At 38.0% G+C, this 26,498-nt stretch overlaps 1 protein-coding gene across 2 annotated transcripts in view; it reads left to right on the forward strand.

Moving 5' to 3' along the window:
* Positions 1 to 893: 893 nt before the first annotated feature.
* Positions 894 to 26,498, forward strand: part of PREX2 (phosphatidylinositol-3,4,5-trisphosphate dependent Rac exchange factor 2) — a 179,135-nt gene continuing 153,530 nt past the window's right edge. Inside the window, exons 1-2 of one of the 2 annotated variants that reach the window (XM_085306783.1) lie at positions 894 to 1,005; positions 1,099 to 1,333. In XM_085306783.1, coding sequence (XP_085162909.1) covers positions 1,193 to 1,333 — 141 coding nt within the window. In that variant the 5' untranslated portion in view covers positions 894 to 1,005; positions 1,099 to 1,192. The remainder of the gene's footprint in view (positions 1,006 to 1,098; positions 1,334 to 26,498) is intronic. The other variant, XM_085306784.1, reaches the window with a different exon arrangement.

Raw genomic sequence — 26,498 nt, forward strand, 5'->3', positions numbered from 1 at the left:
TTTTATACCCTTTTTTTAACTCATTCCTTCCCTTTAGGCTGTTGTAGGTTTTTTGAAAGGTAAACTTACATATGATATCTTTGAAGATGAATATCTTTTTTTCTTCCAGTAACAGATTTAAGAGCTGGCTAGAGAAACCTTCTACTTTCATTAGAGGTCTCAAAATTCAAGCAATAGTGTCCTGGCATATTTAAGTTTTCAGGAAATCAGTTCTTCTATAATATAGCTGTATACTGCTTGCTTACAGTGTTTGTGAAGAGGTTACTGACAGATTTTTTTTTTAAATGTATCTCTTAGCTTATCATGCAAATCTGAACTTCCAGTGCAGATAAGAAAGCCATATAACCTGGCTGGATTTTATAACACATTTTTACAACAACAACAAAACAAAAGAGAAACTTACCTTAGAGGAATCTATCAGTATCTACTCTGAAATGTACTATTTGGACCTACTAAGCACATACATGTACTCAGCTCTGTGTGTTCGGAAGAATATCAAAATATGTATTTATAATGCGTGGATGTACATCAGTATATTTGTAATATTCCTTCCACATACTCCCATAAGATAGTTAAAGTAACTCTGGCTGAATATTAGAACAAAGTAAAAACATTGCTGATTCCCAGGCTAGCCGGCTTGCTGGGACATTTTTATAATTCTTGTGCTCTGTTGTTGGAGATCTCCAATTAGCCTCAAACTAGAGCTCACAGCTTGTGTGTGAAACAGGCAGCTGCTGGCACGCAATCTTCCCTGAAGTTGTTTCCTTTCCTTTTTCCTGAGATTTAGCGAAGGGGGGGAAGGGGTTGGAGTCACATGGATACAAGGCTTTTGATTAATGTCCAAGTCTGTGCTGCTGCGGAGGCTTTCCAGCCTCTCAGCTAACAGGGCGAGCTGGGAACCAGTGACCGCTCGTTTCCTCCAGGCTGTGTCCCCTTCCTGACGGGAAAGGAGCTCACACTAGGGTGGCTTTTTGCCTCCGGACCTTGGGCTGCTGCTGGAGCTAGGTGAGAAGGGGCTGAGCTTGCTGTGCGGCTTAGGACCAGCCAGAGCCCAACTCTGCTATGTAACTTAGTGGGGTCTTTTGTTGTCTTCTACAGCCAAGTGCCGGGGTGCTCAGACAGCGCTGCCTGCCGCCGGGAGAGGAGCTGGGCAAGGCACTGGGCTGGGAACACCGCTTCTGCTTGTTGCACCATGACAGAAGAAAGCAAAGGGGATGGCAAGGGGGAAAGCGGGAAGGACTTGGAGAAGCAGCTTCGCCTGCGTGTGTGTGTCCTCAATGAGCTGCTTAAGACCGAGCGGGACTATGTGGGCACACTGGAGTTCCTGGTGTCGGTGAGTGGAATCAAGGTGCCCCTTGCTCTCCAGGGTGCAGCCACTCCTGAACAGCCACAGGGAGCTATGCTTGCCCCTGTGCTGCTGTTTAGGGAGGGGAGCACCCGCTGGAGGGACTGGGGCAGCCCCATGTGAGAGGGCTGCTGCTTGGGAAGTGTGTGTGTGGGGTGCGACTCAGCCGGGAAAACATATTCCACAGCAAAGCTGTGCTGGGTGCTTGTTTTTGCTAGACTTCCTCCCTTTAAAGCAGGCTTTGAAATGGCTGGGTAGGGGTGTCCCCTAAGTTCTCCCCCTGCTTGCCCTCCTCAGAGAGCTTGCACAGATGATCTCACTTCTGCACAGATGATCTCACTTCTCCGGGCATGGAGGCTGAGGGGGGAATGTGTTTGGTTTCAGGTCTGTCTTGGATGCTGGGGCTTGTGCTCATTGCAGGTTGCTGTAATTCCATTACTTATAGTCCTTGAAACACAGGGTAAGGGAGGGAACAGAGAGGGTGTGGGTGTGCAGCAGCTGCTTGGCATTAAAGCCACATGTGGCACTCAGTCCTGCCTTGTGATACAGGGCTCAGCTGGGAAGAAAGTATGTTTTGGTGAGTGCTGTGTTGTAGCAGTTTTAGCTTCCTTCTGTTTCCTGCTATCACAGTTGATAAGTTTGTTTGTGCCAGGTAATAGCAAGATATCCTCCTTTTCTGATTAAGCTATCTGCTGAAAGAGCCAAAGCAGCATAACAATTTACATAAGATGTGTGCAATGTTTCTTTCCCATTTGTGTGTGGTGTCAGTAGCATTGCTTTAGGGTCTTGTTGAGGTAAGCATATCCAAATTGTCTGCTTAATTTTGCAGACAATCTTTCACAATAGCCCCCACATTCTTTTCTCCCCTCCCCTGTCTCGTCAAAGAGGGGAAATCCTTCAAACTGCAAACTTCCTGCTTTGCTGCTTTGAGATCTGTGAACTTTCTGCTTATTATCATGGAAGAGGAAATTCGCAACTTGGCTGTGACAGGGAGAATAAAAGGACAGACACTGGAGTGAAATAAGATCTACCGAGTAGCTTATTTTCTCCATATGTTTATCCTCAGAACCATGAAAAATGATAAATGTTCCAATGTGTTGTCTGTTTTTTTTTTTTTTGACAACTGTATTCGAGAAACTGGTTGTACGAGAGTTTTTTCCTTTGATTTAACAATCGGATTTTATTTACTGTAAAAAAGTAGAAAATATCTTGAGACTGGTCTACAATATTTGATCTTAAGCCCCAAATTTGACATGTATCAGTCTTCAGTCACTTTAGTAAATTTAAAGAATTTGTAATGAGTTGAACCTGACAGTTTGAAACATAAGATAAATGTTTGTGTTCAAGCGGTAAGTGCTCAGCTCCTTCTAAAAAGTAGACTCCCTATATATATTTCTAGTTGCATCCCAAATAAAGAATTCATGTCTCAGAATTTGTATCAAGATGATCCAGATAAATCATATGAAGAAAAGGAGAAGGACAGGAGTTAATTACCTGGTTCTGTCAGCTGTTTCATGTTCGTTAATGTTAGTGAACAGGATTCAAATGATAATTCAGAGAATTTCAAGCCTTTAAAGGGAAGTGTCATGCATTCTAACTGTACTTCAGTGCTGATTTGAGGAAACAGTTTCTGAGCTTTTTCCTTGGCCTATCTGCCAAGACTGCTGTTGAGAGCAGCTGTGGTGGTTGATTCCGTGAGGGAAACAACCCTGGGCTTGAGTGAATATAGAGGCTTTTGTGTTTTTCACATACACCATCAGAACCATCACTGTGCTTTTTCCTATGGTTACCTCTTGATCTAGAGGCTAAACTTAAGGTTTATGATTCCCTTTTCTTAAAAGTGTTGTGGGCTAAAGGATGAGCTTTCCTGAGGTATAAAGACTTGCAGTTTTCTCTGTTTGATTATAACTGAAGGCTTATTCCTATGGGTTCAACCTTGGCAAGTGTTGTGTAAAAGACATGGGATGAATCTGTATCAACATTTTAGTTCAGACCAGGAGTATGCTTTTGAAGCAGATCTTCCCAGTCATCCCTTCTTTCTTCGTTTCACATTGTGAGGTGGTCTTGGGGCACACACACTGGATTCCTTTTGGATGGAACTGAAGTGGAAGATTTTCTCTAAGAACACATCTGGCTGCTATTGAGTGTGCAGACTAGAGCTGGTCAGAAGTAACCCCCTGCCCCTCTGCAACAGGTGTGATGTGGGCCTAGGCCTCAGCTGCAACTGTTTCTCTGTCCAAACCCTATTCTGTTTTGCAGTACTTCTTGTTAAAGTCAGTGCGGTTGTAGAGAATGACGTTCCAATAAAAGTTGGGAGTTAGGCTTCCAAGTCTCTTGGGCACTGTTAGTGGTAGGAATACTTACTGTGAACTTACTGTGGTAGAAATTGCATTTCCTTTGTGATGGACGAGCTGAAGACCGTGTATAGATTTTTTCTAAAAAGGTTACACAGAGGACATGCAGTTTCCGCTGAAGTTAGTAGGAACAGAGTATTTGCTTAGTTAAATAAAAAGAATAAGCTCTAATCCTGAAACTGTAGTTCTTTCTGTGGGGCTACAGAATGTAATGTTCTGTGATGTTTATGGTTCATACAGAGAAGTACATCACCATACAGAGAAGTACATCACCATTTTTCTGTGAGCCAGCAATATATGCTTGTGGCCAAGWAGGCCAATGGTATCCTGGAGTGCATTAGGAAGACTGTTGACAGCAGGTGGAGGGAGGTGGTCCTGCCTCTCTACTCAGCCCTCATGAGGCTGCATCTGGAACGCTGTGTCCRGTTCTGGGCTCCCCAGTACAAGAGAGACATGGGGCTACTGGAGAGGGTCCAGTGTAGGGCTACAAAGATGATCAGAGGGCTGGAGCACCTGCCCTGTGAGGAACAGCTGCAAGAGCTGGGCCCCTTCAACCTGGGGAAGAAAAGACTGAGGAGGGATCTTATCTGTAGATATATAGGAAATGTTTTGCTAGTTTCTCTATGCTGGAAAAATTTCTGTTAGAATTATTTAGGTTCTTTGGTTTGTATTGGAATTAGAAAGGGTCTCATTGAGGACAAATTTCTGATTGGCTTTTTAAAGTAGTTTGTTTTAGTATTCCTTTGTCRTTCTTCATTCTCCATTTATGATCATCAGTGTAGTGAGAAGCAGCTTGGTTTATGTAATTTGTCAAAAGTTTACAAGGCTATTAAGCGCAAAACCGAAAAGTTATGTTCGTTATGTTCATTATTGAGTTGCGTCGGTGTGGCCAACTAATGCTCGTGTTCATCTCTTATTTTTGGCTTTATGCTGTGTAAATACAGTGTTCTGTTAATCTGTACTTCTCACAGATCAAATCTGAGTGGAAAGGCCTGGTTGTATTCACTTTGGATCACCAGAATCTTTCATGTAATAAACTATAGTAGCATACTGTGTTAAGACATCAGTAATACTGATCAATGACAGTTTTGGGAATGTTTGAGTGACACATAGTCACTGCAATGCCAGCAGGACTAGGCATGCACAAGAGATTATAAAAGAGTGTAAGGGATGAAATATTTAAAGAATACTGAATATTTAAAACTATTTCATAACATTTGGAGTGTCATTTCAATATCAGAGTTTGTTCTTGTTAGCATTTAGCATTTCCTACAGTAAATAAATCTAGTAATARGAAAACTTACTTAAGGTACTAAAACATTTTCAGAGGGAAGAATATCTAGAGATGGAGTATGTTATGAGTTACAGTCTGAGATTTCTGTTCAAACTATTGATACTTCACTTGCTAGTTAGATTTTTTTTTTTTTCTACTGCTCTCTGGTGATACATCTTACAAGGAAGGAATTTTTGCTTTCTGATGATAGAAAAGCTGTACTTGTGAGGATCTAGRAGAATCATTTTTCACCACCATACTCATTCTGGAGGGGAAAGGAAGCAATAGTTGGTAATTAATTACTCTATATAAGCTAATTACACATTGTTTTATTTAGTGGAGTCACTGAATAAGTATAACTTTGAGTGTTCATGATAAAGATACTCTTTTTTACTTCTATGTATTCATCAATATCACATACATTAGGCATTTAAAAATTGAAAAATAAACCATTTTCATTTTATTTAAGGTGAACTTTGTAAACATAGTTAAAATTTACTTTTTTTTGTCTGTAAGTAGCGCAATTAGCTCTCTAAAGTGAAACTGAATAAGCCTTTTAAAGGTTCTAGTTGGTTAAATATCTTATGCTTTGAGAAGTTCACTTGACTTTTTAAGAAACATTTTACAAAACAAGTTTCTTTTTAATTATCTTAATGTTTTCACGCAGGATTTTATTTACTGTGTAAAGCAGAGCATTGATCTGAACCCTCAACTTAGCAGTAATGCTGAGAAAATAAAAATGGAGTAGAAGTTGCTGAGAAAGTAAAAAGCATTTAATAGTAAACAATTKCTAAAAAGTAGCTGCTTAATTGTAACTTTGTAACTTAGTATGAGGCTTAGTCTGCAGGCTTTATGCTTAAGTTTGGCCAGTAAAGTCAAATAAAGCTGTGAAGAAATTTAACATGCAGATGTACTGCAGGGAAATATGGTAGATGCAAAAGTAGGTTAAAAAAATATTTAAAGGAAGAAAAATTATTTTGAAGTAGAAATTGGAAATGTGATAGAGCTGCTACATTTGGTACTTTGGGGATAGCCATGGAACTGGAGAGTTTATTTTTATGACAAGGATCTCTTTTTCTGGTGTGTTTTCATGTTCTGACAGATTTGACACTGAGGGGAATAGAAGCATATGTTAACACTCTACATTAGGCTGAGCTGGGGTGACTGGATAGCTAGATTTTCATGCATCTGGAAAAAAAATAGCTAATTTATTATGTAGTACATACTCTGATTTAGGTCCTACTGTATCGTCTTCTCTATTATCTTCCACTTGCACTAAAGTGAACATAGAACTTCCCTTAACAGGATACACATTTATAGATAGCAGAATCTTTACTTCTCAAAGGACATAACGAGAATTTGTTCTGGAGTTTCATTATCTAGTCTTCTGTGTGGCTGTATGACTTCTCAGGACCTGCATTTCCCTGGCACACTGAACCTTTCTTTTTTCCCTTGTCTCAATAGGTTTTTCTCTGAATGATGAGCAGATTAATGAGTTAAAATTGATTAACAGTAACAGAGACTTTATGTAAATTTTAGTTAACTTCAGCATTATTACCATTGGCCAGCAAAAGGGGATTTGTATGCTGAATTGAAACTCCCCAAATGGTTATGCTAGATGATGCCATTAGGTTGCTGGGCCTTTCACAAAAGAACCACTTCTAAATGATCTTTTATGGTTATAGTTTGATAAAAGAATAACATTTATATCTATATAATATCTCAATCAATTACAGTAATAATTAGTGACTACATAATGGTTTGCATAATGGCATTTATATTTTATAAAAGGGATTTAAATGAATGGAAGGGAAGGGTTTTAGCTGGCTGCATTTTTTGATAAGGTTATGGGATTTCCTTTTTCTTCAGGAAGAGAAAAACAACATTCTATGGCTACTTCATCATAAAAAGTCAAAAGGAAGTGCAAACACAATTACCATAGAAAGTCAATATCTTTTCCATTCATTTCCAGTTTCTACATTTTTTTTTAACTTGCCTAAGCATTAGAAAAAAACTGAATGTGATATTCTATTTGTATTTGACTTTGGTTGCCTATATCAATAGCACCATCTGTGGTCTCTGTCAGAGTAAGAGTAACTGCTTAAAAGCTGTTTATTTCTATGTAACACCCTATCTCTAATGTCTGACTCTTGCTTTATACAGTTGATTAGCAAGAGAGATTATTCCTATCTCTGGTAGCTGAGCACAGAGTTCATTCAAGGCAAAAAGCAGAGGTTTCTAGGCAAATATCTTGTTTGGAAGTGTAGTGAATTATACTGAATTCTACTCAAGACAGATGTTTCATACTTCTCACAGGTTTTCCTCTAATTGCTCTCAAATGCCCTTGGACTATACCTTACAAAGCTGCTCTTTAAGGAAAAAGGTGGTTTGTTTAGCTGCTCAAACAAAAATCTAAAATAGTGAAAGCATAAATTCTTGTTTCATAGCATTTAAGAAAGTTTTATGTTAAGACTGTTTTAGACTAAGAAGAGAATGATATGCTTGGGGCTGTTGTATAACAACTTACCTTCTTAATTGATTGGTATTTATAAGTCTAGTTGCATTTGTAGTGTTCCAGTTACTCCTTTGCTCAGTGTTGGCTCTCCTACTGCATACATTTCAGAAGTTTGTGAGGTGAACTGCTAGTTTAAAGAGACTATTTTTGAGGAGACCATCAATCAATGTGTCTAGGTTAAGTTACTATATGCAGTTGAACACTGTTAAGTAGTATGCTGTTTGCAGGGATTCAAACATTTGTGGAGAAAGATTTTTCAAACCTCTTCAGTAGCGATTTTTGTCACCATTTTTAAACACTAAATGCTTGAAACTATGCATTTCAAAGATAGTTTTTTCTGGTAAGCTTAGCATGCAGACTTGAGAACAATTTTGTCAAAGCAGGTAAGAATATATAAGAATTCAAAGTTAGTAACAGTATTACACTATAGGAGGCACTGAGAAGTTCTTCATACATTGGAAACCAAAAGGAACTATGTTTTGGCCAAAATAAACAAATCCAAACTGGCTATAGTAGACCTGAGATACTGCTGGAGGCAACTTGCCAGTCTGTAGAAGGATAGAAGCATAGATGTATATGTTAAGTTTATGTCTCTATTTGGAAAGGAATTGGATTAACTCTGAATGAGGTATAGAATGGAATAAGATGATAATTTAAATGATAATTTTAGGGTCTTTTTAATGTAATAAATACATGCTCTTTTGCAGGGATTTTGTTTAACTTTTTCTATTTTTACTTTTAATTTACAGTACATGCACATTTGGTTTTCTGCTTCAGACTGAGCAGGATTTTTACTAGTCTGAGTGCRGTGGTGTGGGGCTCAAGAAAGCTCTCTGGAATGGGCTACTCAGGAGGGATATTGAGTCATACGAGGTCTTCCCTAGCCTGCTAGTAGAAGTGGAAGATACAGTTACAAAGTAATTAAGGCAACTGGATATACATAAGTCTGAGACCAGATGGAATGCACTTGAGGGAGTTGGCTTGTGTCATGGTGAGACCTCTTTATCATCTTCGAAAGGCCGTCTTGACTGGGGGAAGCTGACTGAGAATAGGCAAAGGTTGCACCAAGTTTCAGGAAGGGCAAGAAGCAGAATCCAGGAAACTTGCAAGTTGGTCAGCCTCACCTCAGCCCCTGAGAAGGGGGTTATGCAGCAAATCTTCTTCCTTCACATGCACGAAAATGGTTTTGAAGAAGAGGATTGGGAACAGCCCCCATGGATATACCAAGGGTGAATCATGCCTGACTAACCTGATCACTTTCTGTAAGGAGATAACTGGTTCAAGGAGCATGTGGAGAGCTGTGGATATCATTTACCTTGATTTAACTGGATTTAACAGATTGCCCAGAGTCTATGGAATCTCTGTATTTCGGAAATGCTCAAAGTTCAGCTGGGCAAGGCTTTGAGCAACTGGCTGTAGGTGACCCCGATTTGAGCAAGAGATTGGACTAGATGACCTCTGCAGGTCCATTGCAACCTATATGACTCGTTATTTTTGCAGTTTCGATATGATGAGAAAAAGGCAAATTGGGTCATGAAGTTTGAGTTCCTCAGTGAAGCAAATTTTTCAGGGTTATATCTCTACTTTTTCTGTCCTCTGCAATTGCAGTGGAAGTGGATGGACTACACTGTTCAACAAATGAAAATATTCAAAATCCAAGAGGAAACTCAAATACACAAATGACCTTTTGCACTGTAGTATATTTGCTCAGCAAACAAACAACCTTGCATTTCTATAATATTTTCTATTCAAAAAGTTTTGAGTATGTTACTGTCATTAATAACCAATGGGAGACTTAGAAACATCTTGATCTCCAATCTCACAGGAAATCTGTGGCAGAGCCAGAAATACAGTGTGATGTCTTGATTTCCGGTTTAGAGCTCTGACTGCAAAGCAATCCTTTCCGTTTGTATATAACGGATGCCAAAAGGATGGATGTCTGCTTAAAACATCTGAGAGTCTGCAAGAATTTTTCAAAGCTAGCTTCATTTTATGCAAGCTTTATTATTCCTTTCATTCACTCACTTGTTCACAGCTCAGTTTATCCTGTTTTAGGGACAAAATTGAGATAGTAGTGGTTTGTGCATACTTTATCAATAAACAATTTTAGGTCCCATGAGACTTCCTTATTTTCCTTTGTGTTTTGCAGCCTGACTTCCAAGCCATTTGCTATACTTCATGGGCTTTTTGTGTTCTTCCTATCTCTTTTGAGGGTGCTTCTGTTTCTGGATATTTTTTCAGATGTGTATGTAAAGCCTGTGATCTGTCTACAAATCATAAACAGTGTAAGAATTCTAACTTTAAGGTTGAAAAACAAGGGTAAGAGAAGCAGTTAGAAAGGAAGATTAGTAGTGAGAACAGTTATAAGAGGTAGTAGGGTGGCTTTCAGTACTTCATTTTTAGTTCAGTGTGATGCAAGATGCCCCACAATAAAGGGATAATATCTTTTGAATGGAGTGGAGTAAATCATCCATTCCTTGAGGTGTTAAGAGAAGTTACATCTTTATTTTCACTTCAGAAAGCTGTAGTTGGTAATACTTGCACCTGAGGTTTACATTCATTTTAGGTATTGATATGTTTGCTTTCTAAATACAACTTTGCCTATTGTAACAGCTAAGGAGAATGACCAGTGCCAGTTGACAAGCAAATTTACATTAAATACAGATTTGTATTTTCTTCCTATAAAATATACTGGTAGTGTCCTGGGCTGTTTAAAAGGAATCATTCCCAGAGAAAGGCATGGAAGTGTTCCAGATAGTGAATCAACAGTCAGAGCCTCCTCATGCCTTAATCGATTGTAGTATGACAGAGGAGCATCAGTGAATACTGAGACCACTTTCTTAGACAGGTCTTGGAAACCAGCTCATTACTGTAACAAGTATCACTATTAACAGGTTACAAGTGATGTCAACACAATCTGATAATATGTTGGAGGATTAAGTTTCCTGAAGTCCATATATGATGCCTTTTAAAATATTTAAATAGCAGGTTTTAAGATCTCTATCGGGAATATTAATCAGTTTAACTAGTGTGGATTAGGCAGAAGCAATCAGCTGACAGTTTGAATAGAAAGGAAGAAAAAGACAGAAAACATGGAGAAACGCATAGGTCAGGAAGATTTACTCATGAGATCTATGCAGTTGATGCTCATTTTAACTGGATAGGTCTGAACTGAGCCATAAGAAATTCTGTAATGCAGTTGGGAATAAAGGTTCTTGATAGAGATATTAAGGATATTTCTATATGTGTTGCAAAAAATCAAGAAAATATAATTGGGTGATGGTTGCTCAGAGCTAAAAGGCTGGCAAAGTCTGGCTAGCTGAGAGACAACAAATAATGTTGTCCACTCTGCAGTCTGAGTGTGACAAATTTGAAGGTGAGGCCTGGAGTATATGTGTGGCTGCAGCCTCTGAGTCCCCAGCTGGAATGTCTGGGGTATATTTTAGGAACCACAAGTCAGAAAGGCTAAGCTACAAGAGAGCTTTCTCACTTAGGCTAGAAGTTTATAATTGTTGTACTTATAAGCTTCCAGTTTATTGAAAAGCCTAGTTCTGGGGTTTATTAACCTAAAATGAAAGGAATTGAAAGAACCTATGAACCTCTGGGATATATTTAATGGTAGGCCTATCACAATGATCTTTTTCATAGGTAGTTAGTAGCAGATGTTTAAGAAGGGTGTACCCCCTCCTAACTTTGGGCAGCAGTGGTTTAGGGGCTCTCTGGGTTTAGGGGTATTAGTGATTGTGGATGGATGCCCTGGATACAAACTAAGTAATCTCTGAATTTCTCTACTTGAATTTTGTAAAGTTCCTATTATTTGCTTGCACAGAAGTTTCTGAATTTGAACATCTGCAGATATATGGAAGAAAAGAAGGTGATCAGGAGTAGCCAGCATGGATTCGCCAAGGGGAAATCCTGCTTAACCAACCTGATAGCCTTCTCTGATGGAATGACTGGCTGGGTAGATGAGAGGAGAGCAGTGGACGTTGTGTATCTTGACTTCAGCAAGGCTTTTGACACTGTCTCCCATAACATCCTCCTAGAGAAGCTCAGGAAGTGGGGGTTAGATGAGTGGACAGTGAGGTGGATTGAGAACTGGCTGAAAGGCAGAACTCAGAGGGTTGTCATCAGTGGTGTGGAGTCTAGTTGGAGGCCTGTGGCTAGTGGCGTCCCCCAGGGCTCAGTACTGGGTCCCATCCTGTTCAACTTCTTCATCAATGACCTGGATGAGGGGACAGAGTGCCTCCTCAGCAAGTTTGCTGATGATMCCAAGSTGGGAGGAGTGACTGACACACCGGAGGGCTGTGCTGCCATTCAGAGAGACCTGGACAGGCTGGAGAGCTGGGCGGAGAGGAACCTCCTGAGGTTTAACAAGGGCAAGTGCAGAGTCCTGCACCTAGGGAGAAATAACCCTAGGCACCAGTACAAGCTGGGGGCTGACCTTGTGGAGAGCAGCTCTGCAGAGAARGACCTAGGAGTGCTGGTGGATGACAGGTTGACCATGAGCCAGCAATGTGCCCTTGTGGCCAAGAAAGCCAATGGTATCCTGGGGTGCATTAGGAAGAGTGTTGCCAGCAGGTCGAAGGAGGTGATCCTGCCCCTCTACTCAGCCCTGGGGAGGCCTCATCTCGAGTACTGTGTCCAGTTCTGGGCTCCCCAGGACAAGAGAGACATGGAGCTRCTGGAGAGAGTCCAGCGCAAGGCTGTGATGATGATCACAGCGCTGGAGCACCTGCCCTATGAGGAAAGGCTGCGAGAGCTGGGCCTCTTCAGCCTGGGGAAGAAAAGACTGAAGGGGGATCTTATCAATGTGTATAAGTACCGGAAAGAGGGAGGGTGTCAAGGGGACGGGGGCAAACTCTCTCTCGTCCTGTCACATGGGACAACTGAAAAATTGGCAGAAATTGAAACACAGGAAGTTCCACCTGAAGGTGAGGGGGAATTTCTTCCCTGTGAGAGTGACGGAGCACTGGACCAGGTTACCCAGAGAGGTTGTCGAGTCTCCTTCTCTGGAGATCTTCAAGGTCCACCTGGATGCAACCGTGTCTACCATGCTCTAGGTGACCCTGCTGAGYRGGGAGGTTGGACTAGATGATCTCCAGAGGTCTCTTCCAACCTTACTGATTCTATGATTCTATGAATTACACAAAATAATTCCCTTTGTTCATTTTAAAAGTCTTGCCTGTAAGTTTCACCAAGTGCTCAAGTTAATAGATTTTTTTTAAAAATCTATAAGTAAATTAGTCCTGTTATGAAGCATCCTTTCATTTTTCAGACTCCTTTGAGATGAAATCTTTCTGTGTCATTGAGTTCCACCCTGGTTTTATTCTTAATTTTGTGAATAACAGCTTTCAGAAAGTAAAAATGAAAAAAACACAAGTGTATATGATAGTTATTTGGAGTTATGAGTTATGATTTGTATGAAAAGTTGATAAAGAATTCTGCTTACTGTTTTTCAAGGTGCAGTTAGCATGTTACTTAGGCCCAGCTCTCCTTTCTGCCTTTGAATATTGAAAATACTGTGAATATTTTTGTAGATTGTGGAAGATAATTGGAGTAAGAGCCCTGTGTGGCCTTAGAGGGCTCAGTGAAGGACAGAAGTAGTCAACAACAGTAGTAAATATGAAGAATGAGGAGTGCAAGATTATCAGGAAAAACCATGTACTGTGGAAATAAGAAAGAGAGAAGGAAATGAAGGAGAATGGAAATGAAGGAAAAAATACTGGAAATAAAAGAACTCATCACATCAGCAAGGTTGAAAGGAAGGTTGATTTAAAGGTTGATTCCTTTAAAGATGAAAAAAAGCACACAAAAAACCTTTGAAACTTACCAGGTGATGAGTGATGAGTTTTCCTGATCATGTAGTATTTGTGTTAATGGGACAGGCATAGCTGGCTTTTTCAGCAATGGCATAATTCAGCAGTCAATTATGTGCCATTGCTGATTCGTTAAGCAACATGCTGTTCGAAGGCTGAAGTAGTCTGGCTGATGTTAAGGTAGAAATGCTGTTTCTTAGATACTTTCAAATTTGTTTAGCATGAAGTGCAGAAATTCTGATTTTTTTCATTTATTTTATATAAAAATGTGAAATTTTTATAATTATCAAGAGATAATAGAAATTACGTCTTTAGAAAACTATTTTTAGATAATTGCAAATTTACCCATATTCGAAGCACCCACATTTTCAAGAGGTTGTGTCTGACTTAGTATTTTTAAAGTGAAAAGTTGTAGATTCCTTTATAATTTTGCAAATATTTTTGATAGCGTTGAGATCCTTTTCCAGGTTAAAATTACAGAGAAGGTCTCTCAAATAGTCAGAGGAATTGCATCAGTTTACTGTTTCCTCTAGGTAGAAAGATGCATTTTCTCGTAAGATTTTGATTTATGTTTTTTGGTTTTTGTTTCTTTTTTGGTTCAGTGACACAATGTAACTTGTAACTAACATAAGTAATAATATTGGAATTCATGGAATTTTCACAGTTAGTTGAATGTGGTTACCACACTTAATATACTGTAGTTTATCTGGATATTTTTTATGTGAGCAGGAGTAGGATAATGAAATACTGATAGCTTTTATTTTCTTCTACCTTAAAGTTGCTCCTCATTCATTTATCTTTCTTTGACACTATGTGAGATCCTTTTTATTAAGAATAATGCCTGGAAGTTGGCAGTTATTTTCTGTGTGAATGTGTTAATTTCTTCCAGTATGCTGTGAAGTTGTCCTTGCAGGAAATAAACGGACTTTTTCCCATGTTTAGTATACTGAACTATTATAGTAGTCAGACTGGACAGAAACAATGGGAAGGAAAGTTTCCTGTTTTGTGGTTTTGTGAAGATTTTGAAGAGTTCTTCGATCCCAAGGAAGGTAAAGTTTTCCTCATTCAGAGCAGAGAATTGTTTTTCTTAAGTGTGTGATGTTGCTGTGATCTCCATTGAAAAGCAAATCTCAGTGGTTCACTCTCTTAAACGTTTCACAGGTAATTCGCCATCCATTGTACTTGGTTACATTTCAGTATTTGCATTTAAAAGTAGTAAAATTCAGGAGAGAAAGCTTAAACTTCAGTCTTTATGAATACTCAAGTATATTGTGCTATGGTTATGAATGCTTTTGGATAGGTGAAATTATATTAAGTAATTGTCACAGTCAGCAGTCCTCATGTTTGAGCATGATTCTAACCTCCTCAAAAAGGAATAGAGCAGAACATGAATATAGCAGWTTTAGAAGCTTTTCAGAATAATTATAAAGAGTTTGAATGACAGAAAAGAATTGTTCTAATTCTGTGCTTTTGAGCTGCTATGTCAGGATGAAATTGGAGAAAGTTGGTGTATCAGTGACTCAACAAATAGTGATGAAAATCTTGTATGAAGCTGAGGGTAAATTACATTGTTACTGCTACAGTAAAAGTGATAATTTTCTGTAGATAGGCAAAGACATCTGACTCCTGAAGAAAAACACTGCAGAAGCCTATTAAGCCAAGATTTGGTCTGATGTGTTCATAAAAGATTTCTTGTCTTTCAGTTCTATATATGTATATTACAAGACACACCCATGAGTTGGTTGAGTTTTACCGGATTTTACTTTCTTTAGTAGAGGTTTTAATTTAGCAAAAAATAAGGAAAAAGCGTCTTCACTTGGTCTATCAAATGAAATGATGAATTACTGGTACCATCATTATGGCTCCAGTTAAACTTATGTTTTCAAGTATTGCAGTTATAGCAACCTTTAATAGTGGTTAAAAAAAATAAATTCTGTTTTGTCGTTATAGTGGCTTAAATTTATAATCTGCCACAATATCAAATTTTAAGCTAAAAATAAGTTCAGTAGTTAGTATTCAATCTCCAAATTCTTAACTCAGATTTTATAACGCATTCGTCAAATTAGGACAAATTAGGGTCAGGCARTCTAGTAAAACATACACTTTCTGAATTCTGCAGGAAAATTCTTTACTGAAGAATTATCTTTGTTAATGGAATCCTTTCAGATATTTTCTGCAATTTGATTCCAATTTTTTGTGTTGATCAGTAAAAAAGAACTGCCTTATTTTCTGAAGTTCCTGCTGGTTTTCTCTCAGTCCTATTTTATATACAAATTCCACTTTGCAACAATTGTCAATGGCAGTATTACATGAAATATTTGATTTCCTTGTCCCTTGCATTTAGACTAATATTATATTGGTTACTATATTGGGTATATGTGCCCAAGTGTTGTTTTCTACTGGTAACTGCTGTACCATGAAAAATGAAGTTAATTTGGGCATCATGAGAAAAACATGTGCTAGTAAAATGGGATTAATTTGCTTTATTGTATTACAGCAGCTTTTAGCACAGAATATAACAATGAGTTTTTGCACTTGTAACTTTCACTAATAAAGAAATTCAGTAGCTAGATTTGCACCAAATGGTATTGCAATATGACGAATCAAAATGTGACAGTTTTTTTTGATATTGTACATTTGATTGTTTTACTGGAAAAATCCTCAACTTTTAGTATATTGTTAGAAGCCATATCTGGTGTTTCCTAGTAAGGCATATTTATATAAATTTGAAAACTGTGTAGAAGAGTGAACTTGAATTGCCAGGGGGTTCCCTCTCCCCCTCAAAAATGCAGTAAGTCTTTTAAAAATTAGCATGATATCTCGAATTCAAATCATATGGTTTTGAAGTTAATGTTTTGGTTATGTGACTGCAAGGTTGGAAGAATTCTTATAGGTAAAAAGATTAAAGAATCCTTTCAACAATAAAATCAAGATTAAATGGAATAATACCATCTATTTTTCATCACTGTTCTTTTAGTTGTTGCCACCTTTTTGTTAGTGCTCCTCTTTTACAAAAAATAGTTAAATTTTGCTTGCTTTCTCTTCCCAAACCCTCAACTAAAGTGTTCAAAGAAAGCAGCTTTTCATTCAGTACTCTCTGACAGAGCAAACCACTCAGTCCTCCTTTTTCTACGTCTGGGGATAGAAAGGTGCTTATCTTACAGATTTCACAATAACAGTGGTAATGGTTGTTTGATAACTGTATAGGGGCTGGTGTACATCCTGCAGAAAAGGATACTCTGTGCTGCCAACCATCGAGATACTTTCACTTAAGTAGGCATTTTGAATTAACTCATCAAAAGAGCTTCCATACTGGGTTAGATGGAAGATTTATCTAGCTGATTTTCAACCATGATTATTGCAGAAATTCAAAGAAGAGTATAAAAACAGGTCGGGTATGTTTCATGCTTTTTAATGTTCTCCCAGACTCTAATCACCCCTGGTCCCTCTGTAGGAAGATGATACTTTTAATGGGAAATTAGTAGTATTCTGCTGCAAGATTACACTATGCTCTTTAGGTACAGCTTGGCTAGTGTTTGGCTAAAGTACTTCATTCATAAACATTGGCATGTGGCTGCAGACCCACATGATCTGTTTTTTCTCTTGCTGCTAGGTGAATTGATCTGTCTGTATCATGATTGCTCTTGACTGACACACAAGAAAGTGCTGGGCTGTGACAATAGTAAAGTTTTTAGCTGCAGTGTAAGAAAGCCCAAAGGTTCATAAGGACTGTGGAACAAGCTTATAAGGATCTACATGATAAAAAGTAGTCCTTTCTAGTGAAAACATGCAGCAGGACTTAAAGAGGTTTCARAAAAGCACCAGTGAATTTCAGTGTCTATGGAAAATTTAATTTCACAGGCTCAGCTGCTTTGAGTTCCACTGAAAATTGGTGACTCTACATTTGTTACTGTAATGCATCTGCATTTTTATGCCAAGGTGTGGTTTCCTCTCTTTTTCTGCCTCTGTAATCAAGCGGGTTTTGTTACTACAAGCTGTACTGAGCTAATGGTGAGGTCTGGAAGTTGATACAAAGAGGATACATAGTTGCAGACTTCATTCTGTGAAATGGATGAAGAAGAGATGTTCCTCTCTGCAACTTTAATTTATTCCATAGTGGTTGTCTTTTGTTAGTTAATTTGTAGCTCTTTTCCTACTACAAGCTTTCGGGGTTTTGTTTTTTTGCCTGAAGTTGTTTGCTTATTTTCAGCGTTTATTGTTCATCTTAGTTACAAGTTTGCAAGATCATTGGTCTCTACTTTCTAGTCTTAGGTCATCTACAGAGTCTTGAGCAAGTTACTTGGTGTTAAACAAAGATATCTGATAGCTAAATCAAACAACTTTTACTTAGTGCTCATGTTGGAGAATTCATTTCACTTCCACCCACATAACATTGCATAACRAGAAGATGCTGTCAGCCTTTTGTCTACGAGAGAGAATACTTTGCCAGTGTAATGAAAGTAGTTGGTAGCTTGTAAAACAAGATTTTACCTATCTGCCAAGTGTAATTTGGCTCATGACTGCAAGAACTACTAGATGTGAATAGGATTTTGGTAAAATGATATTTTGTATCTAAACTGTTTGTATAACAATTTGTAGTTGTCTTTGTTAATGTACCACGGCAATAAAGACTGTAGTGGGTATTCCATTCTGTTTCCTGTTTCTTAGCAGCCACCAAACAGCTCTGGACTAAAACAGTGTACCAGTCTGACCATTTACCTCTAAATATATTTTTGCTACTGAGTAAACATCTCAGGTAGGTTGGCTGGTAGCAACAGAGTTAAGCATTTGCTATAGTTACCTTAGGGACTTCCAAAAGGATATTGACCCTTTATTCTCCAGTGTATTCGAATTTTGTTTACTTATTTTTCTCTCACAGAAGACTATTGTTTTTGATTAAGAACTGGAGTTAAGAGATAAGTGCATTATTCAGTGACAGGAGGGCAGCAATAGCTTTACTCTGCACATTGCCTGCTGCTTCTCCTTATAGAAGCAATTTGTTACTAACTTTCATTTTTTTTCCCAGGTATATAAAATCTAGGTGTCTTCTGCATTAGGGTAAGCCTTTGTCTAAATTAAAAATTCCATTTAAACATCTCAGCTAAACAGAAATTTGAGACAGTCTATGCTTAGGAGCTTGTACTTTAAGTTTGGCAAGCATAAATGCAAATGATGGGACAGTGTCACAAATAAATCTTTTCATGTAATGGAATTTTGTATTTTTAATGGATGTGCATGTTTGGCTCAGAAGCGGCTATGGCCTTGTTAGCACCTCTATTGCTCTGTCTGGAGGAGAGGTCAAAAGTCCCTGTCGTTGTACTTGGCACATTTGAGCCTTCCTGTGCATCTTGTGCTGCTTCCCCAAAGATTAGAATATTTCTATTTCTTTCCAAAGCGTATGTTGATCATGTTTTCCCCTTACAGTGTTGCAGATCTAAGTATAATAATAATAAATGTAAGCATTTTTTTTTGCAAAGCAGAAGAGTGAATAAATATAGTGCAGAAATGGTCTCTTTCTTTTGYCTGAAGTTGTTTGAGAAAATGAGAAATGTTTGGAAACCAAGGCTTTATAGTCAGTGCTGTAAGAATATTTGTCTTGCATGGGAGAGGGAATTTAATCTCAATACCCACAAGTTTTGTTGTCATATTGTCAAATAAAAAATTAATTTTCTTCTTTAAGGTACTTGTAGTATTTAAATTTTTGCAAGCAAACATAAACTGGAGCATCTTACAGTGAGGTTGTACTGCTTTGCCTCCTAGAAGAGCCTATGCTCTCAGAATGGGACAGCAGTGAAGGCAGCGCTTGCTGGCCTCTGTTTCGTTCTCTCCTTCCCATGATATTTTTGTTACTGACTGTATTCTCTAGTTAGGGAAAGTGGTTACCACTAGTGTTATCACATCTAGGCCTTGAGTATGAAGGCTTTTCATATTGTTTTACAAATAGGATTCTGTTTCAGTGGACAATCATACACAATTATATGTTGCCCACTGTTGCTAGTGTAATGTCTTTAATTCTAATTTATACGTATCCCAAAACATTATGTGGATTGAAAAGCTGTGGTGACTCATGACCAAAACTCACGTATGAGTRTAATTCTTTATTGCGTTTTATTTGTTACAGAAACATACCACTAAACCAAATTTTAAAGGAGAAAAATGTTTGTTTTGTGTGTTGTATATTGTAAGTATATTTTCTGACTCCCCTCTTCTTTTGAAAGCTTACAGTCTAGAATTTATTAATAAATCTTATTGATATTTGAATTTGGGTCCCATATTTTATATCAGTGGAAGAAGAGTATTTGGCTGATGCTATTTGTCTCTCTGTTTAGAAGTGAACAGTAAACTTGGAAAGCATTATAGACTAACGATAACTGATTTTTTTGAGCCTGAGAGCTRAATATACTTCTTTGAAAGATTTAAGGGCTAAAATTAATCCTTGCAGAATATTCTCTGATAAATGGTGCAAGTAGATTTGAAAATCATTTTGAAATTTGTAACTTGTAGATTCTTGTAAATGGGAGAGTCTRTAGTAAACATAAACCTGTCGTTGCTGGTTCGTATGCCCCTGACTTTCTGTAATGGTTTCTTGTGCCTGTCAGTATCTGCACAGGCTGTGCCCAGGGTACAGGGAAGGAAAAGTTTATGTCCATGTGGGTCTGTTGTTTCTAGCTGATATAATTATTTCTTGAAAGAGAGGGATAAGTATCATAACTTAGGTCATTCCATAGCCTAATGCTATGCCAGGGAGAAGACAAAGACCTGAGGAACTAGACTGCTGGTTAATTCTGAGATTCTCTTCTTTCATTCCCATTCTCTCTGGAAGAGTTCACTCACTGTGTTTGAGTGAATTGAACCTTCTGTTGGTCTTGCAAAAAACTGTTTAAGTCTCCCCTCAGCCTAGCATGAAAGCATGTTTTGGTATAACTAAGATTGTTCCACCTTTCCTTCATGCAGTATGTAACAGAGGAACAGCAGAGGACCAGCAGCATGAGGGGACACTGAATTTCCCAGGATATTCCTGGTTCRCATCACTGCTGCTTCTGGTATCAAATGGACAGTTTAAGTGATRGTCATTCACAGTGGGATAGGACTTAGGCAGAACATCTCATCTGAAACTGCGTACTTAACACCTGCTAGACTGCTATTTAGAATTAGGCCTTCAGGATTTTAATAGCACTAAGCTGCACCCACAAAGGCTCAGATTTTTTTGATTAAAAAAAAAAAAAAAACTATTTTCTTCAATGGGAAATAATGGCTTCAGTAATCAGTACTTTGAGATTCTACAAGAATGAAAATAAGAATTCAGACTGCCTCTAATTTTCTCAAAAACAAACTTTTGTGCAATAATCTTCCAAATTTGTATACTCATATTTATCAATGTTCTGTTAATTGGAAATGACAGAAAAACTCTATCTTAGATTTTGGGTTGGGGTAGCTAACAGGCCATTTGTCCTAACATAGTATCAGCTTTATTTCCAGTTTATTTTCTTTTTAGATAGAGACATACAAAAAACTTTAGTATAATAAATGCAGAATTATGGTTGTGTATATACACATATGAATACAGGTCTGTCCTAACTTGAGACATCTACTGTAGATGCCTATATTAGATGGTCAGTGCAGGGAGAGAACTTTCCTCAAAGACAAATTCAGAGCATCTTGGTTAGGTATTTCTTTCTTTTGCTCAGTTACCATATACATTTAAAAGCTGTAAATGCCCTGTGTAATGCTGAYGGATAGTTTTTTCCTTTGTATGACTCATTGCTCTTTTGTGAGGCCATTTCTTCAGGAGCTGAGATTTCCCTCAGATTTGTCCATAATTTTTCATCCTTATATTTCTCTGTAAAACTGTTCTTATATGAAGAAAACCTTTTTTCTATATGATCCATTTTGATTTTCAGTGTTTTTTGTCTGTCTGTAATATGGTTGAGTGTCTAATTRTCTCTCTTTGGTAACAATGCAAAATTGAATTCATTAAGTGATGATGAATAAAATATTTAAGTTTCCAGAAGAAGAAAGTATTTATTTTGTTGTTCTAAAAGCTTGCACGAGCTACTCTACACAGTACTGACTTGAGAAAAGCATTAAGAATTTAACATTAGTCTGGAACTCTGGTGTCATGATAGAAGCTCTTTGTTTAAATAAATATTTACTTTGAAAGTCCCAGTTTACATTAGCTAAAAAGAATGCTAATGTGCATTGTAGTTTGTGTATTCTGATTTTGTATCTGCTGGATAACGCGTAAGGGATCAATGTTCTCGAAATGTCACAGTTTTTCTGTTATTTATGGTACATTCAGGCTTCAATTATTTGGAACAGCTAGAATTCAAACCATGCTGTTCCTATCAATGGTGTCACTTTTTGGCTATGGGTAAGTATTCTGATGACTGTCATCAATAATAGAATTGTTGCTATGTGAAATGCAGGGAGAACAGAGAAGTTCACTGATGAGTACTATGGCAACTGCCACTCTTGACAATAACAAATTACAGAAGAGTCTTGGGCATGTGGAATTTTCTCCTGTTAGCTCAAGCATTTAAATAATTACAGGTAACTTTAAATTTGAAAGTGTGCCTACAGACTTTGGAAGGTATCTACAGTTTCCTGACTTTGGTTAGAGAAAAAGCATTAAGGATGATAGTTGTCTCCTGCCTTTGTGTCTTAAATGCTGAATCTCTAGCTACTTCTGTCTAAGATGAATTGTCCTAGCATAGTAGGAATAAAAAACATGTGAAAACTGGATGATATGAGAGAGTCTAGCCTTGGATACTGCTGGGGAAAAGAGCAGGAGGCTTGAGTTGCCTTGGTTGAGATGCTATGTGGAAAATGGATAAAGTAGAGGCTGCTTAACTTGAACGTAGTGTAGGTAAAACATAGCAATAGGGCAAGAGAAGACACAGTGCTTAAGGCCTTAAAATGGTTCAAATGCAGACTTGTACMTTTGAGTAAAATGTGTAATATATATTTCAAGTAACACTTATACTGTATGTTCTTTGTTAGCAAAAGGTAGCTAGATCATGCTTTATTCATTTTTGACTAAAAACACTAATTTCACCACATGATAGAGTATTTAATTACAATGTGTCGTAATGATTTTTTTTTATTGAGAAAGTATGAAGATGCTGACTCTTGTGTAGCACACTATGTTGTAACTTTGTTCTATATCTATTTAAGCAGTCAGCACAAATGAAGAGATTATTTTTATTGCTCTGTGGTGAAGCCAGTAAAGCATACTATGTTTTCTTGTAATAGACAGGTAAGATGCTAGATAGAATTCTTTGTGTTTGGCTGGGAAACTGGCACCTTCATATTTTGTAAGTGAATTAAATTTGAGATGGAAGAAGGCAAAGTGCAGGATGTGGTGGGTTTATTGTCTTTTGCCTTTTTGTGTTCTGTGTGAATCCTGTCAGTCTGACCAAATGAAAAGCTCAGAAATGCTCATACTCAGTAGAGGCTAATTAGAAGCCTCCACCATTGCTGCCCATCGATTCTGTTTGCACCCTGTGTTCTTGGCAGCCAGCACTTCATATACTGATTTCACTGTTCATCTGCCATCTCTACATAGTAGCTGAGCATATCCCATTCCGGAGCGACTGGCCTGAGCTGGATTTTCCCAGCAGCTACATCGCTGACAGTCTAGAACACTCTGATAACAAGTCTGAAAGTTGGTTTGAAAAAGACTTTGTCCTATACTTTTAGTGCTTCTTCTCCAACTCACTAGAAAGTGGGATTGAGGAAAAGGACTTAAACTGGATTCATCTGTTGCTCAGATGAAGGAATGTAGTAAGTAAGGAGGAATAAACAGCATAAAGCAGATGATTTGGGACAGTGGTTGGAGTGTGTGTGGATAAATGCAGGATCAATATGAAGGCAGAAATCAACAAAATTATAAATGAGGGATGAGTGACAGAAAGGAAAAGGAATAGCAAGGGCAGGAGGATAGATAAGAAAACCCGGTAAATTGTAGGTCAAAATCAATACAAAAAGGGCTGAAAGTCTTGGTTCCTAGRTTGTTTTGTTTGTTCCTTGGCTATAGTTATGAAACTGAGGAAGTTTGCCTTCTTGCTCTTGTGAACTCTGAAGATTTCTTAATCTATTATTACTACCAGTTTGTCTATTGAAATGGAGATTTCTGCTCTGAAAGTGAAGGCTAATGGCTTATGCAAAGCTGAGTATCAATTTACATGGCATTTGGTATTTTTGTTTTTAATTTCAAAAAGATATAAAAACAATTACTAGAGGTTAGCATACTTCACTGCTGGTGTCAAGTACGCAGGGAAGGATAGGGCAAGATCGGTCTTCGTGGCAGTATTGGTGGCTGGTTTCCACTGAGGTGCTGCTAAATTTGTTGCTCCTCCTCTTAGTTGAATTCATTTGCATCTTAGGAGCAACTTTTTTTCCTTATGGAATCTACTTGGTAATGTAGATGAAGACAAAACCTGTGCAATAGTATTGTGAACTTGGGGTCAAATAGGCCAGTCCCCGTTCTCCTTTCATACTAATCCTGACTCTGCTTCTTGCCGTGGTCATCTCTGCAAAATCTGGGCATAGTCAAGCAACAAGTAGGGAATATCTATTACACTGAGATTCTGTCATGCAACATGGTGTGACATGTCCCCTCTATTGGCACATCACATGTGGAATGGGATAGATTGCAATAAAAGTCCATTGCTCTTACACCATAACTTCTGATATGGCACGTTCCTCTAAAGACAGTTTGGGGTCTTGTACCTCAAGTTCTGACAAAGCACCTCACACACCATCTATGATTTTGCTGTGAGATGCATCTCAAAGTATGGGATGAAGAGATCCTACGTATTGGACGGACAGAGAGGAAATTAGGGAAGCTACCTCTGAGTCAGAGTGGTCCTGTGCTTGCAGAAGGTTTCTCCCACAAAAATGTGGAGATCAGTAGTGTTCCTCTCACTAGAAGCTAGAAAGTTCCTTGACATTTTGGAATTGATCTGTTATGGTTACTATTAAGTTAATGCAGGTTATCTGAGATGTACTAGAGTAAACTTTTGAGGAAACTAGGATGCTTTTTTTCTAGGTAGTTAAGCAAAGTAGAAGTGTTATTCTTCAATGAAAAAGGCAATAATGAAAAGAAAGCTGAAGGGGCTAGTAGTATTTACTATCGGAATGAAAATATATCTGCATAGTTACTTTGGGTGGATCTATAGAAAGAACTTTCCTCCTGAAACAGGAAAACTTGCATATTACATTAAGTAGTTTCTGAGAACTAATATGATAAACTGGAATTTTATGCTGGAAGGTTTATTAAATTCACCTTTTAAATGAAAGAAAAATGTTACTATAATGCTCTATTGAAAATGGTGATTTTTTCAGTTTTACTGTTTTAAGTATGTGTAGATAACATTTATACAAATATATTATTGAAGCTGTTTTAAGTGTGGGTGTCTGAACATAATTAAAATTTAGATGGTAGAACAGAGCTGAACAAATGTATATCTGAAACAGACATCATGTTCTTTGAAATTTTTAATGATCTATTCTCTGTGTCTGACTCTACTCTTAGTTAAAAACATTACTTGACAGCACTGAGAGCTTGTTCTTTATCCAGATTCATCAATACCTTATATTTAAAATCTAGCTTTTTGTGAACTTCTTTGATTAAGTAGGACATCTATCACTAATTTTGAAACAAATGTACAATTCCRTTAACCTAAGTAGATTTTGTAATATTTTATATCTCCTGCGAGCTCATTGGCTAATATTACTTTAATCAGAAACATACGGTGGCTCTTATGAGTGACTAGAAGAGTAGTGACCTTGCTGATAGAGTAACTGTAGGGTAATAAAGTGTCCCCCCCCCCTCGATCCAGTATACCCTTATACAAAAACAAAGTAAAATCTGTATGTGCTGCAGGGTGCAGAAACCACCTCTCTCTCGAGAAACCCAGCGGCCTCYGGGGTCAGCAGTAATTTACAGAAAGTATGCAGAGGGGTCAAAGATCAGTTTAGGGGCCTGTTTGTCGAGCAAATTCCTCGCGAAGCCACCTCGCGGTTGGTTCCCCAGTTGATTCAGAAAGCAGGAGGGAAAGCAGCAGGGCGGAAAGCGCAGCTGAGATCTCTCAAGCGAGCGCATTGATGGGACTGAATGCCTTTCTGGGTCACGCTCATTTCACGAGCAAGCGGTTGATTCCCTGGGCTCCCTAGCAAAGGAAATGGTGACGGCCCTGGCTGGGGGGAGGAGAAGGAGACACCGAAGAGGAGGAGGAGGAGGAGGAGGAGGAGGAGGGAATGCGGCTCACACTGCTGTTTCATTCACAAGCACAAGGATGGCAGAGGGCCCAGACTCTTCACAGAAGCCCTGCACAGCAGCTTTCAGTCTAAATTCGTGCCACTGATTAGATGCAAAAGTTTCTTTTCATTCATAGCAGCCAATTCGTTCCAGTGAGCAGAGAAACATAACATAAAATATAGAAAACACATCGAGTGGTTGCCAATTTCTGGGCAGATTAAAACTTTTTTTTTTTCCTGTACTTGAAGTACACTTCCCATGTAGATTTCCCTAATCATGATTTGTTTTCAGAGTTCAACACAATAGCATGGTGAACTCTAGTAAGCMCTTGGTATGCTTTGAAACTTTGCTGCCTAGCTAATTAATGTGATTTTGGTTTGGAGGAGGGGTCGTGGTGGTGCTTGTGGTGGTGGTACTGTAAAGGGAAAAGCTCTGTGGAGAAGTTAGAGTAAAACAGTGCACATATATTTTTACACATAATGTTTTTGTGCATGTCTCTTAAAATTGTATGATTTTTAATTTTTTCAAGTTATGTTAATGAATGAAAACTGTCTCAAAGGAACACAAAACTGTTTCCTTTAAGGGCAAATAATTTTGTGGGGAGTTAAAAAAAAATTTTAAAAAATAATTATTAGCTAATAATGCTCTAAAGATAAAACCAGCCTGTATGGCTTCTAGAATTAATTTGCTTACCAACTCTTGAAATATGTAGAGTAAATCATCTTCCACTCTGCTACAACAGCTTTGCTGAATTAGAATAGATCTGCAGAGATAGAAATGTAAACAGAATTTGTCCTTGTTATTACTCAAATGCCTGAGTCTTCCTCTAGTTTTGTGGCTGTTCTCCATGATGAATGTCATGTATGCAGTCAGTTTTGGGTTAGTTTAGGTCTCAGACTTTGTAAAATGAAATAAAACCAGAACAGATATTTT

The sequence above is a fragment of the Rhea americana genome, unplaced genomic scaffold, assembly GCF_003343005.1.
Source record: "Rhea americana isolate MKP2758 unplaced genomic scaffold, rheAme1 scaffold_247, whole genome shotgun sequence".
NCBI classification, from domain to species: Eukaryota; Metazoa; Chordata; class Aves; order Rheiformes; family Rheidae; genus Rhea; species Rhea americana.